The sequence below is a fragment of the Opisthocomus hoazin genome, chromosome 17 (assembly GCF_030867145.1).
Source record: "Opisthocomus hoazin isolate bOpiHoa1 chromosome 17, bOpiHoa1.hap1, whole genome shotgun sequence".
Lineage (NCBI taxonomy): Eukaryota > Metazoa > Chordata > Aves > Opisthocomiformes > Opisthocomidae > Opisthocomus > Opisthocomus hoazin.
The window spans coordinates 5,189,701-5,203,927 of record NC_134430.1 but is presented as its reverse complement, the minus strand read 5'-3'; the positions used below and the strand labels follow the sequence as shown (position 1 = coordinate 5,203,927).

At 57.0% G+C, this 14,227-nt stretch overlaps 1 protein-coding gene across 2 annotated transcripts; it reads right to left on the bottom strand.

Moving 5' to 3' along the window:
• Window positions 1–234: 234 nt before the first annotated feature.
• On the bottom strand, window positions 235–13,846 carry LOC104327410 (CCN family member 2-like). Of its 2 annotated transcripts, none has more exons than XM_075438087.1 (5): window positions 13,719–13,846; window positions 8,361–8,574; window positions 3,409–3,660; window positions 2,788–2,996; window positions 235–2,581 (listed from the first exon to the last, which is right to left on the bottom strand). In XM_075438087.1, exons 1-5 carry the CDS (start codon window positions 13,779–13,781, stop codon window positions 2,270–2,272), a joined length of 1,050 nt encoding a protein of 349 aa, XP_075294202.1. In that variant the 5' UTR covers window positions 13,782–13,846; the 3' UTR covers window positions 235–2,269. The 2 variants fall into 2 exon arrangements, with proteins under 2 accessions (XP_075294202.1, XP_075294203.1); XM_075438088.1 differs by having other exon boundaries at window positions 235–2,578.
• Window positions 13,847–14,227: the final 381 nt, after the last annotated feature.

Here is a 14,227-nt window from a genome sequence, read left to right as displayed (position 1 = left end):
CGGAGGGACCCGTGGGATGCCAACACCCGCCCCGCTGCCATTCGGGAGGGGGGACGGGGCCCCCCGGGACCCCGCTCCCCTCCCCACCCGGCCGTCAGCCTTGCGGAGGGTCCCAGCGCTGGTCCCAGCGAGCTGGCGGCCCTGGGGAAAGGCCAGAGGGGAAAGCAGGCGGGAGGGTCCCACAGAGGGATGCTGCCAGGAGTATCAAAAATAAAGAGATATTTATTAGCGTTGAGTAAAGTGCAACCTCGGCGTCGTTTTACACTCAGCAGGGGAAACGTTCCGAGCAGAGCCGGAGGGCAAGGGGCGAACAGCCCCGAGCAAGGCTGCGCTAACAGGATACAACAACTGTACAAAGGCCTTTAAAAAAAACCCAGGAACAACATCAGATAAATTGTTTACAGTTCCAGCTGGGTACAGGTAACGGGTGGCTGAAGGCTCACAAGCATCCACAGGCTGCGAGAGCCAGAGCAGAGGGGCTGAGAGCAGCGAGGCCCCGAGCCGGCGTTTTGGCAGGGCTAGGGGCTGCGGGGCAGCGCTTCTTGGTGGCTGGGACTCTCCTCAGGGTGGGAGCCGCCGTGGGGAAGCCTCAGTGCCCCGGCGTAGCTCCTGCTCCCGCCCAGCCGGGATGGGAATCCATCTTCATTTCCAGTGACTGGGAAAGGGTGGAGGCAGGGAAGATCTACGGACTGCACCTGGGCCTTTACTGGGATGCTTCTGTCAAAAGCGGCAGAGACTGAGCGCCGCGGGCAAGTCTTCGGCGGCACCACGGAGCTGCCGGGGCTGCCCTGCTGCCGGCTGCCCCAGCCGGGCCGGGGGCTCACCAGAGAGCTCCTGCGCCGGTGGGCTCTGCCGGAGCAACGGGCCGGCAACCGGCACGTCCCTGACGGCACGGAGATGCTGCGCTGCAAGGAGGGAGTCCCGCCACTGGAGACCCCAGCCCCGCAGAGCTCCCTGTGCCGCTGCCGCGCTGACTCCAGAAGAGATCGGCTCCGTTTGCAAACACGGGCGGTTTTCTTGCCAGTGCCTTAAACTCCTGGGAAGATCCGAGCCGACCCGCGTTCCTCCAACTCGCGACCCACAAGCAAAGGCTCCAGAGCTGGAACGTCGCTGCAGCCCCACTGTGGACGCGTGAGCCGGCGGGATCCAGCCCCTCTCCCACCCCGGAGCCATTCCTGAAGGGATCACTGAGGGAAACAACACAACTGCTCATCACGGCATGAAAAACTGCCAGGAGCAGCACCTCGGGGGCTGCATTTCAGACAGGCAGCCTGACCCCCTCCCCATTTCCTGCTGGAATTGCTCCTCAGGTCTGGAGCAGGCCCAGGGAACGCTGCCCTGCCAGCCCCAGAGCCAAAGCCACAGCCTGGCTGGGTCCTTTCTGCTGTGGAGAAACCCCTGCCTGGCTCAGGGCTGCTGGAGGAGGCCCTGCGCCACGCTCCGTCTCCAGCAGCGACGCACCTCGCCGTTCCCTTGTCTTCGCCGTCGCCCTCACCGGCACGGAGGGCTACAAGGAATTTAATGGGGACAAAGAGAGCCCAGCCCTGAGCTGCCTGCAGAACCGGGCACCCAGCAGATGATCCGGCCTCTCCGAGGAGCAAACTGATCTGGGATGAAGCTGCTGACGGGAAAGCCCGTGGCAAGGTGAAAGGTGGGCACAAGGATGGAGGAGAGCTTTTGCCAGCTCATTGGATCCAATTAGCCAAAAATAATTGACAAGCTGAGCGGGAGCCCAGCACGGGGGCCAGGACCACTTCCCGCACCGCAGAGCGTTGCACCAGCCCGCAGCAGAGCCCCGCTCTGCTGGGAAGCCGGCTGCAGAGCTCGGCTTTGGCTCCGGCCTCCGGGGCTTCCCCTGCCTCCTGCTCTGGGTTTGCCGCCCGGTTTTGGCAGGCCGGTGGCCACGGGGAATCGCAGCCGCTGTGCCCCCCCTCAGCTGGAGACAGACTGGAGCCACGCGGCTTCGATCCACTCTCCCGTCTGCTCAGCGGGAACATGGATCGAATTCGCAGCTCAAGCCTGCTCCTGCCTCCATCGCTGACCTTTGCACCACCACGGGTGAAGGTCAGGAGCCTGGAGCGGACGGGGCTGCTCCCCCACGCACCTCGGCTTGTCGGAAAGGCCGCTGGGACCGCTGGCGGCAGACGGTGCTGTCCTGAAGAGCACAGCCCCTCACAGAGGGGGAAGAGGCTGCGTCACCCTGGGACACAGCCACGAAAGCGCTGCAGAGCCCTCGACACCTTGGCCTGTGGATCCGGCATGGAGAGGGCTACTGCGTCTCTGTCTTGACGTGGTCCCCAATCATCCTCCGGTGATACGTGGCCAGGAAGATGTCGTTGTCTCGGGGACAGTCGTAGTGGCAGGAGCACATCTTGATGAACATCATCTTCCGCTGGAAGAAGTCCCCCTCGGGGCAGCGGAACTCCACCTCCACGGTGCTGGTGACGTACGGGGTGCAGCAGCGGCCGTCCGTGCAGCTCCCGCAGAACTTGGGCCGGTAGGAACGGGTGCTGGTGCAGCCTGAAAACTCAAAGTGGAGGCTCTGGCGTGGCTTCGGGGTCCGCATGCACTTCTTCCCCTTCTAGGGAGAGAGCAGAAGGGTTAACAAGGACGCGACAGACGAAGGGGCCACCGAGGCCTGTGCGCTATCTCCATCGCTGGGCAGTAGGACACAGAAACGTGGAAGCACAGAGCAAACCCTGTGAGATGGGCTCACGCCTGACAGGTACCCAAGCGGGTTGTCCTGGGCACTCACGGTGCCATGTGCCCCCTCCCCAAGCCCAGTACCTTGGTCTTCTCCATGGGGAAGTCGCAGGGCCGGACCATGCAGAGCCGGGTCTCCTTCTCCAGGCGGCACTGGGGGTTGTCGTTGGTCACTCGGGCCGAGATGCCCATGCCACAGCTCCTGGAGCAAGCGCTCCACTCGGTGGTCTGCACCAAGCAGTTCTCCTGCAGGTTATTCAGCTCTGGCTTGTGTGCTGGATCCTCCCTGAAAACTGAGCCACAAGGCAAGGTTCAGGGCTTGGGACAATGTGTGGCAGCTCCGTGACTGCTCCCAACTTGGTCTAACTCTTCAGGAACAGCAGCAAAGGTCTGATCCATCCCATGAGCTACTCGGCCTCTCGGCAGAAGGAGGATGCAAGCAAGTATGGGGCCATTTCCTACCTCAGCCCAGCTCCAGCCAGTTCTGCTGCGGTATCGGAGGGCGTGCGAGCCTCCCCAGCACCACTAAGGCCTCACCTTAACGGGTCCAGAAACCAACGCTCGGCGCCCACACGCCAGCGCACAAAGTGAGCAGCCACCCCCAGTCCCACGCCAGCTATGAGCCAGGGCCCTGACCCACAGGCGGCTCGGATCCAGCCCTATCCCCAGGGAGCAGCTCCCGGCCCTGTCACTGCCCCCGCTCACCCGCCATGGCTGTTTCGAAGCGGTTTTCCTCGCCGCCCTCCTCGCAGATCCACTCTTCGCAGCACTTATTGCGGACCTTCACCCGCCGCGGGCTGGGGCACTCAGGGGATGGCAGTCGCAGGTCGTCGGAGCAGAGCGGGATGCAGCCGATGGCCCCGTCCATGCAGATGCACTGCAGCTTGCAGGTGGGCTGGAAGTTCTCCCCGTTGTGGTAGATCTTGCCCAGCAGGTCACAAGTCGCGCCCTCGTGAGCTGTGGGAATCACAGAATGGTAGGAGTTGGAAGGGACCTCTGTGGGTCACCCAGTCCAACCCCCTGCCCAAGCAGGGTCACCCAGAGCAGGCTGCACAGCACCGCGGCCAGGCAGGGCTTGAATATCTCCAGAGAAGGAGACTCCACAGCCTCCCTGGGCAGCCTGGGCCAGGGCTCCGTCACCCTCCGAGGGAAGAAGTTCTTCCTCGGGTTCAGCTGGAGCTTCCTCTGCTTCAGTTTGTGCCCGTTGCCCCTTGTCCTGTCGCTGGGCACCACTGGAAAGAGTCTGGCCCCGTCCTCCTGACCCCCACCCTGCAGATATTTAGAGGCATTTCTAAGGTCCCCTCTCAGCCTTCTCTTCTCCAGGCTGAACAAGCCCAGCTCCCTCAGCCTCTCCTTGTAGGAGAGATGCTCCAGTGCCCTCCTCATCCTCGTAGCCCTCCGCTGGACTCTCTCCAGTAGCTCCCCATCTTTCTTGAACTGGGGAGCCCAGAACTGGATGCAGCACTGCAGATGGGGCCTCACCAGGGCAGAGCAGAGGGGAAGGAGAACCTCCCTCGCCCTGCTGCCCACACTCCTCTTAATGCATCCCAGGATCCCATTGGCTTTCTTGGCACCCAGGGCACGCTGCTGGCTCATGGTCACCCTGTCGTCCCCCAGCACTCCCAGTCCCTCTCTGCAGAGCTGCTCTCCAGCAGGTCAGCCCCAGCCTGTACTGGTGCCTGGGGTTGTTCCTCCCCAGGGGCAGGACCCTGCACTTGCTCTTGTTGAACCTCATCAGGTTCCTCTCTGCCCAAATTTCCAGCCTGTCCAGGTCACGCTGGATGGCAGCACAGCCTTCTGTGGGAAGGGGGAAGAGAAGCTGAGCACAGGGCTGGCAGCACGGCCTCTGCTCCAGGATGGCACAGCGGACACGCGCCCACATCCAGATGCTCCCCTGCCCCGCCGTCCCGCTGCTGGAGGCAGCAGAAGTTGGCACATTTAATGTTTGGCTCCCTGGACCCAAGGCTATTCCTGATATCGATTTCTGGAAGCTGGCTCCAGCTGTGCCAGACCTCCCAAACTTCTCTATAAAAATCTCCGCTTGAATGAGCTACGGTGCAGAGCGTTGTCCTCGCCGCCCTCCAGCCTGCAAACAGCCTGTCCTCCAGCCCGAGGTCTTCCCAGCCGGCTCAGTCCATGGAGTTGTGCGAGATGCCCTCCCGCCACGACATGTGAGCCAGCGGCTTTGCTCCTCGTCACTCCTAGGACACCAAAAGGCAACACTCTCCTATGAGCTGTTGGCTCCCCACAGGTCTCAAGGTAGCTACAAAAGGAAAATAACACTTTGGGTTTATGACCTTTTTGACTCCTCTGTGATGCACGTATCCCTGCTTCCTTCCAGCCACAACTTTTTCTGTTCCTCTCTGTTCTGCTCTGCAGATCTCTCGCCTCCAGCCCTCCTACGAGTCCTGCACTCCTTCCCGACAAAACTTCACTGAGCGAAAAAGGAAACGCAACGCTGCCTGACACACAGGAGCCGTCGTCGCTCTGCGGGTGCCAGCAACGCTCACAAGCCCTTACGGCTGTACCAGCCACAATTTTTCCAGTGAAAGTTTTCCAGCAGAGGACTCTTGATTGAGAGTTTCACAGGCACAGATCGATGTCAGAAACGTGTTATTGAAAACATAATTATGAGCAACAACCGAAGCATTTCAGTTTGATATCAAAGATCCCCTTTATGCTCTTACAGCAGCTCAACCAAAATCCGTGTCGGACAGTATCCGTGGGGGAAGCGTTTTGCTGGGGAATTATTTTAGATACTATAAAGATCAAGATGAAACATTTTCGTATAATGGAAATGGAAAGTTTTGACACAGCCAAACGAGTATTCTAAATAACTCCCGGAAACTTCGAGTTTTGGGTTTTTTTTAATTTTCTTTTCTTTCAGCCTGAAGTGAAATGCTGAACTCTCAGAGCTGTTCACAGGACAGAAACCCTGCTTTGGACAGTTCTCATCAGCTGCCGCTTTCTGCAATCCTGACCCTTAAAAAACAAACAAAAAAAAAAATCCAAGAAAACCTCTATTGGGAAGTTAACCAAAAAGAAGGATTTTTGGCTGCTCGCGGAGGCTTACCAGGAAACCTGATCTATTTTCCCCTCAGTCCTGCTTGCCCGTGGAACACTGTCTCGGACAGAAAGGGCTTGGACCAAACAAGGAGCGAGAGGCTCTTTCCATCCCAGCAAGTCCTTGAGGGGACACAAATCCTTCCGGGCTGCTCATGCCTTGTTTCTAACCAGAGCTGGATCTCGACTTGCAACTCTTTTCAGTGCCACTGGTATAAAAATACTCCTGTGCTCCTACTCAGAAGTTTCAAAATCCTCACTTTTTCCACCGGAGTAGAAGCCATCCACTTCCCCTCCACACAACCATTCAAATTTATTTTTAAATCCTCTTTCACTGTGTTTGAGCCGGAGCCCTCTCCCTCCCCGACGAACCGATCGTGCTGTTCCCTCGGCAGCTCTCCTCCCCACCAAGGGAACAGCAGCCTGCTTGGGGGATTTATTATGTTTTCAAAACTCCATCATTTCGTCATGCCCTTCATTACCCTACACCAACCTCACTTTCCCATCGACCTGATCCAATTAAAGCACCAAAATGGACTGCGCCAGCGGAGCGAGAGGGCTCTTTATGTACCCGCTCTGCTCGGTGCCACCGCCACCTCCCGCCTCCAGACACCGCGTCCAGCCACGGAGACTGCTGCCCTTTTCCGCGGGGAACACGGCAGAGCTCAAGCGAGCCGCTCCGGTCACCGCAGCTCTGCCAGCGCCCTGCACCCAGGCCACCCGTAGGCTCTCCTACTCTAGAGTTACTACGGGATCATCTCTACCTTTCTGCTACTCCAAGGTCTCGGCAGGGAGAGATGAATTCCTCTGCAGTCCCTGAAGTGTGATAACATGAAACAAATACACAGCGGTTGCCACTCTGATGGGTCCTTTCCTGTCTCTTCTGCTATGGCCGGCAGGCTGGTTCCCAGCCTAGAAGCTTCTCCCATGACACCCCAACACCTCTCTGCTCCCTTCTGCTCCCATCACGTCTGTCTTACTGGGATAACCGTAAGTCCTCCCTTCTCCGTTCACAAACACCGATCTTTCCCTTCATTCAGTTCATCACTCCCCCTCCAGCATCCTTCACTGCCTCCGAAATCCCCCATCTTCCCAAGATCAGTGTGCACTCACAAAGATACCCCCCAAGGACACGATGTCTCCAACCCTCAGTCTGATTTAGGGAGATATCCTGGGCTGTGTTCACCTGGGATTATTGCCACCAAAATCGTCATTTCTCATCTAAAGGCAGGAAGGACAGCGATGGTCTTTGAGCCAGGTTTTCTACACAGCAGAGATCTGGGACCCTCACTCCAAAATCCTGGTATCAAACCCACAGGTCAGGGTGAATCCAAAGCGCTGCATTTAGAATGACGTCTGGTCTTCACGTGAAGTCTTTGGGACGGAGACTCCTCCACCCTCCCGAGTAAATTCTCCCAGTGATTCAGCTACCTTTACTCTACAAATTACACCTCGTTTCCAGTCTTGATTGGCCAGTTCCCTGCTTATACCCGCTGGATGTTATTAATTATGCCTGTGTTGACCTTATTAACATTCAACCCCAGCTCTTCCGTGTATCCAGGCCTACAGAAAGTGCAGGAAGCTCACGCAGCTGCTAAAGAGCGCAGGAAATGGGGGAGGAAAATTAAACCAATGACTTGTAAAAACTTCTCAAAAGAAAGGAGAAAACACCTTCTAAAAGTTAAATTCATTATTTAGAGTAAAAAAAATTGTACGTGACCCTGGCCCTGCCAAACAGAGCAGTTCCACCCCAAGCCCCCGGCTCGGGGCGGTGCAAGCGGTGCGGCTGCCGGAGCCTTGCCCGAGATGCCGCGTGCGGTGCCCAAACGCTTCCCAGAACGTTCACCTCAGCTCCCCAGCGCTCCTGTCTTCCTGGCCACTTTGAGAAGCTTCAGTCAAAAAATTGGTTGGCTCCTGGCAGAGATGGGGCAGAGCAGTCTTGTTTTTAAACCAAGAACAGGAGACTGAGGAAATACTTTCTTCTCTACCTCCACACCAAAATAACTTTTGCAACCTTTAAAAGTAGCTACTATGCAAAAAAAAAACAAAAATATTTTTCTTTTCTGGCTGAAAAGAGGCACCAGGAGAGAAAACAGCTCTGCATTTGTGTTTACCTGGCTCAGTAATTCTCCTGTTCTACACACGCAAACGAGTTGTTCAGCATTTCCCACCCACGTGCTACCGCCAGACGTACGGTTTGCCTCTCACACGCAAGCAGTCGGGTGCAAAACGCCAACCTTCAGCGCAAGGCGGTGCGATTTGGGGTGAGATTTGCCAAGCAACTTCCCAGTACAAGCCCAGACGGCTGGCGTTCACCCGCAGGCGCTACCGACGATGCCACGGGAAGAAAGGAGCGTCCCAAACCCCGACCGGCGCCTCTGGAAACGTCCTTCCTCGCAGGAGGCCGCGTGTGTGCGGTGTCGGGGAATCTGCTGGCGCGCAGGGCTGGCGCAGATGGCGCACCGCCACGCTGGCTCAAGCTCCGAGCGCTGCAGGGAATCCCGACGGTGCCGTGGGTTTCCCGGGAGGTCTGCGGGGCGGAGGGCGCGGAGGCCACGAGCAAACCGCGCAATGACAGAACGCACAGCGCTCACCTAAGCAGATCCCACTGCCTCTGTGGATTTTGGAGAAGTCGCAGTAGAGTCCCTTGTGATGATCGCAGGGTTTCTGCGGGGAACAGAGCTCGCCAAGCTGCCGGGCACACACCTTGCAGCAGCCGCAGGCATCCAAGACATGGCTGGTGCCAGCGGGGCACTGCAGAGGCTGGGAGGGACACTGGCATGGATACGTGCAGGCCTGCGGGTCGACCTGGAGGGCGGAGAAGCCACGGAGAGAATGAGTCTCCCGCAAGGCAGCCAGGCAGAGGGATGAAAAACACGATTCCGCTTCGAGCAGAGGCACCCCAGAGAGAGGAGGGAGGACCCCTTTGCCCCCCAGCACAGAGCCCGGCTGCAGAGGACGTGCGTGCAGTCATGAGGCAAAACTTTTTCTCATCTCTAACTCATCTGGAGCTCAAGGGAAAAACAGACGCAGGGCCAACACAAACAGGACAAGCAGTAGCTTGGAGCCCCGCGCGCAGCTCAGCCCCCCGCTTCCCTGGAAGCAATAAAACAGTAATTATTAACAGTAAGCAACTCCCAGCGCTTGCGTAGGACTGCTCAGGAGAAAACATCACAGCACGCAGCAGCAGCCCCAGTCCGAAGATGGAAAAGGCGTGGGCATAGCGAAAGGGCTTGCCCATAGTCACCCAGCGCTCAACACTGACCCCAAGGCTCCCGAGTCCCATTTCGTCCCCTGATCTCACACTTTCTTCGTTATTCCCACAGATGTGTTCCCTCCTCTGCCCTTTCCAGGGAGCGCAGCATAACCAACCTTCCTCGCTGCCCCGCTTGGCAGCATCTCGGTGCTGGCCACCTCCTGAAACCCACCCTTGGCTTTCAGGCCACCTCAGATGCTAAGCAGAGATCAGGCTATGTCTGAAGGAGGGTGACCTTCTCCGGACAACCCAGGACGCCTCAAACACTCCAGCAACTCAGTCCGTGGCATCCTCGTTCCGAACCCGCTTGGAGCAGACACAGCAGCCTCAGCTCTGGATATGCCCAGACTTGGGCGAGATGTAAAACCACGACTGCGAAAGGTGCAGAGCACGTGGTCCGGGAAGATCCCATTGCATCTCCTCGGAAACGTCGGCGTGCCAACTCTAGCCCGGGCTTCTGTTCAGCTTCTGCCCACTAAAATTCTCCAGGTAGTTCAGAGGGATGCAACAACTCCAATCTGCAGCGCTTGGATGCTGCGCGCTGCTGGCCCCGGGTGACACAACCCTTGCACACAGATGGAGCTGGCAGAACGCTCGGGGATCCCGCACGGCTGTGAGCTGGGGCGAAGAGGAAAGCACCCGACAGCGCAGCCCCCGCGCAGCTCCGCAGCCAGACCCGGCCACGGCCACCCCGGAGAGGGGCTGTGGCACCTGGAAGGAGCCTGGGGGCAGGTGGGATGGGGGAAAACCTGGAACAGAGGCCAAAAAAATCTCTTGCTGCAGCTCTGCTTGCACTTGTTATATCCCATCCAGCCCTTGCTTGTGAAACAGCTTCTTTGGGTGTTGTGTTGGTCACCAGTAACAGCAGTAAAACTTTACCAGCTGTTTCGACTGCTGCTCAGAGCAGCTGCTCTGAGTTTAGCTGACACGGGGTGAGGAGATGCCAGCTGCTTTGTGCTCCTGTAACAATCAGCACAGTACGGTGTAGGACAGGGAGCAGCCTGAATCCTACCTCCCAAGTGCTCCCAGAGTCTCAGCCCGCTCAGCAGCAACCAGCGGGACTCCTGGGAAGCCCCCAGCGCGAAGCCTCTTGGGTGGCAGCCCCTCCTGCCCGGAGCCCAGCCGTTCTGCCAGGGCAGGCCCAGCGCCGCTCGCCGGGAGCTGGCACGGCGCAGGGATCTCCTCCCGCCTGCCGAGGCGCGTTAAGAGACACTGTAAATACAGAAATGCTTTCCTACTTTTTTTCATGTACGCAGACGCTGCGGCTGCCAGAAGGACGCGTTGCTCAGGCTTGGATGCGTGGGTGGGGGGGTACGTGGGATCATAAAAGACCGTTCCTAACACAGAGCCTATATTAAGATGCAATCCATGCACTTAAAAAAAAAATGACAACAAGCATTTTCCAGTGCAGCGTCAGCCACAGGCCATATAAAGAAAGACTCTCAAAATAGCTCTCCTGCTGAAAACCAAACCAAACAACCTCTTTCGGGATAATGGAGAATGCAATGGAACTGAACCCAGCCGAGCCTTCCTTCTCGCCTTCATTAATCATTATTGGTGTTGTTTATTTTCTTTAATAACCCACCCACAGAAACTAGACCACCTGCTTTTACCTCCTGCTTACAGGCAGCTTCGCTTCCTCATTACACCACAGCGGCTTTCGGCACGAGAACATCTGGACATGGATCCCTGGCGCATCGGAGACGCGCTGGGTGAGTGCACCCTGCCTCTGCCGCGCCTCCCTCCCCGCCCGCGAGCCCAGCGCGGCTCTCCAGGCTCCAGCCGCCCGTCGCCGCGATTGCCGGCCCCGCCGCTCGGTCGTGCCTCCTTCCACCACCCCGGGGGGTACCGGGGCTCCCGTTCGCTCGGTTTGTTACCCAGCAAAGTCAGCTCACGCTGTTTATAACTCCCGCTCCTCTCGCGGGCGCAGGAGAGGAGAGAATGAGCCGAAATCTTTTTTGGCTCGTGCACTCTCAACAGCGAGCACTGAATAACTGCCCGGCGAGGGGAACTGCTGGAGCTGGGAACAGCTGGTAGAAAGTCAATGTTGAACCAACTTCCTAGAGTTCTCCAGTACTTAATTTGCTTTCACAGCAATTTCAGAGAGGTTAAATAACGGATTATCTTGGATTTGCATGGAGCACCCTCCACCCTGTACTATTTTCAAGCACTGCTTCTAGGAGTTGTTTCAATACAGTGTGGAAACTGCCCAAACTGTCCCACAGAACCGCAAGGACTCGCACTCAGGGCTTTGCTACAGACCCACACGTACCACAGACCCACATTTCCACATGATGACATGCCACTGACCTGGGTGCAGAGCAATTCCGCTTAGAGAACATTTAATTTTCTTCCCCTCTGCAGAAGAGTCTGTCCCAAAAACTACACTTTTACCTTCACTGAGCAGGATCAGTGATTCTGAGGGGTAATGGTTTTAAACTAAAACAGGGTAGCTTTAGGCTAGATATGAGGAAGAAATTCTTTACAATGAGGGTGATGAAACACTGGAACGGGTTGCCCAGAGAAGTGGTGGAGGCTCCATCCCTGGAAACATTCAAGACCAGGTTGGACATTCAAGACCTGATCTAGTTAGCGGTGTCCCTGCTCGCTGCGGGGGGATTCGACTAGATGACCTCTAGGGGTCCCTTCCAACCCAAAATTTTCTATGATTCTATGGTCCTAATTTCAAGCTCCCTATAGCCCTGACCTGGTTTCTGCTGAGGTTAGCAGCGCGTTTCTGTGAGCTCTGAGTGCAGCAGAACAGAACCAGTATCAGAGATCAAGGCTATGGATTGAAGCGAGTACCAAAGCCTGGCCCATCAGCTCTCCCTGCTGCTGGCTGTGCTGGCAGCCCTCGTATCGATCACAAACACCATGTGATCCACTCCCAGGACCCCTGAGCGACGGCCAAGCCGCCACGGGAGTGCAAAGCGTCTGACTAGAGGATTCCCTCGCCTCTGCTCCTTGCATCTTCTCCACCACTGACTCCCAGGCCCCATCTGCGCAGCTGACAAGCCAGAACAAGCTTCCTCCCAACCGCCAGCACCGAACCCAGTTACCCAGGGGGAAAGAAAAAGTGAGAATGTTCTTCCTGCTTCACATTCACATCAAACCTCTTCCCCCTACACCCTCCGGAAGGCACGAGTAGGTGGACACGGGCTCACGCTGCTGCAGCATCACCAGGACTTCTCACTCCTCATCAGTCAACATCCCCATGAGCCCAGGGAACCAGCTAAGAGGGCCAAGCCAAAGGGGGTTTGTGAAATGCGTTTGGGCTCGTGACTGCAGTCAGAGGGCTGGGAAAGGCGCGTTCCGGAGCTGAGCTAGCTGTTTGCAACGTGCTTTGGGAGCCAGGGGTTAACGCTGCAAGGTAGAAGTAACATCACAAACACGGAGCTGATTCTTTTCCACGCTCCAAGACTGGCAGTGGATAAAGCAGTCAGAACACAGCTATTAACATACCCCAAACACTGAATTATCGCGGATGATACCTGCTCTCCCCCCACCAGGCTCTCAGGGCACCCTCCCCAGGCTGCTGCGGCACACCGTACAGCAGCCTGCTGCCAGGGACAAGAGCCACGAACCCATCGCCAGGCACAGAGCGGAGGCACGGAGACTCGCCCGGGCTGAGCCTGGCAGAGCCGAACATAACTCCCAGCAATCCTGCTTCTACTCTCTGAGCAACACGGGAGGCAGATTCAGGAGCAACGGCTCTCGTTCCCTCGCTCGATCCACTAAACTTCACTCTCAGAGCTCAAAGCAAGTCCAAAGTCCCGTTTCCAAGGCAGTGGGCAGGCTCAGGGGAAACGGCATCACCTCAGAGCAACAACCAAGTGTCACAGTGGTGGGATTTGCTGCTGTCGTTTGTGTGACCATAGTGCACGCATCAAGCAGAGCATCCCAACCCACAGAAACCAGCCCCAGGTCACGGGAGTGTGAGGTGCAGGGGACACCCTTCCCGGTCAGAAAGGGGCTGGCACGCGCCGGGGGCTGCCCGGGGCGATCCATGGGGCCTTACCAACCTGTTCATGGCATCTGTCAGCACAAGCAGCCCTGCAAGGCACAGTGGCTCTGAGAACCCGGTTTCTTCCCCAATCCAGAAGGCACTCGCTGCAATTTAGATACATTAACGACTGCAGCAATGTTCCTGCTCCTGTTGGCACTGTAACAGCACACCAAAGCCCTAAGCGGAATCAGCTGCACTGTCAAGCACTTGTATTAAACAGGCACAAATCCTGCAGCCTAATTTCCCCCTCGGGATCCCTTTTTTTGGGAACACATGGGTGGATTCAGTGGCAGCTGGAGAAGGATGGTGATGGAAAGGAGCTGGATACGAGACTTTTATTCCTTGCAGTGACATAAACTCAGTGACTTCACCTCTCTCTGTTCTCTTCTTCCCCCCTGTAAACCAGGGCTGGCTTCTAGCACGCCGGAGTGGAGCAAAACAAAATCCACTTGCGTTTGCCAAGAGCTCTGAGATCTGTAGATGCCCGGCATTGCGCGCGGCGCAGCTCCGAGCGTGATTTAGTTACACAGCGCATTCGCATCGCTCTGCTAACAGCCAGCCTTCTCGCAGAAACCTTCGGAGGCAGGTGGCAGCCGCGAAGAGTTATTCAGCCTAAAGCATTCGCATGCATCAAAGCGAGAAGCTGCAATGCCCAGCCGGCAGCGGGAGCTGCTGCAGTGCAATACATACCCAGCCAGGTGCCAGGAGGAGGAGGAACAGGGTCCAGGTCACTGTCCCCAAGCTGCCAGACATCCCGAGTAAAGGGAAGGGAGGGGATTCGGGCTGCCGACTGCCTCCCTCCTTCTCCTTCCGAGTTTCTCCTCTCTCTTTGCAGAAAGTCGCACACCACCTCCTCTTTACATAGCCTCCCGGAGGGGGCGTGCCCTGCACTCCAGTGACGATCTGGAAAGCAAGCTGAAATGGGTGCAACAAAAAATGTCCAAATTCCAGGGAAGGCGAGCAGATTCCTGCGGCCCTGGCGGTTACGGGGCTGCCGGCGCAGCCTGCAGCTTGGGTGCTTTCCACGTGGGAAAATCAAATCCCAGTAAAAGCAGGATTATTATTTTTTAATTTTTCCTCTTTTTAACTCCAAAAGTATGAAGCCTGGAACAGCTTTCTTGACACAACCCCCCTTTCCCTGCCTACATCCATTCGTTTTTGGCTGCAAGAGCTGATAACTTAAATAAGCAGAGCTTTGT

Excerpts from the sequence above, each read along its gene's own strand:
- LOC104327410 (XM_075438087.1), bottom strand. The coding sequence starts at position 13,781 with ATGTCTGGCAGCTTGGGGACAGTGACCTGGACCCTGTTCCTCCTCCTC. Across the intron at positions 8,575-13,718 it reads TCCTCCTGGCACCTGGCTGG|GTCGACCCGCAGGCCTGCAC; the intron begins GTATGTATTGCA and ends TCCGCCCTCCAG. Across the intron at positions 2,582-2,787 it reads TCCCCATGGAGAAGACCAAG|AAGGGGAAGAAGTGCATGCG; the intron begins GTACTGGGCTTG and ends CTCTCTCCCTAG.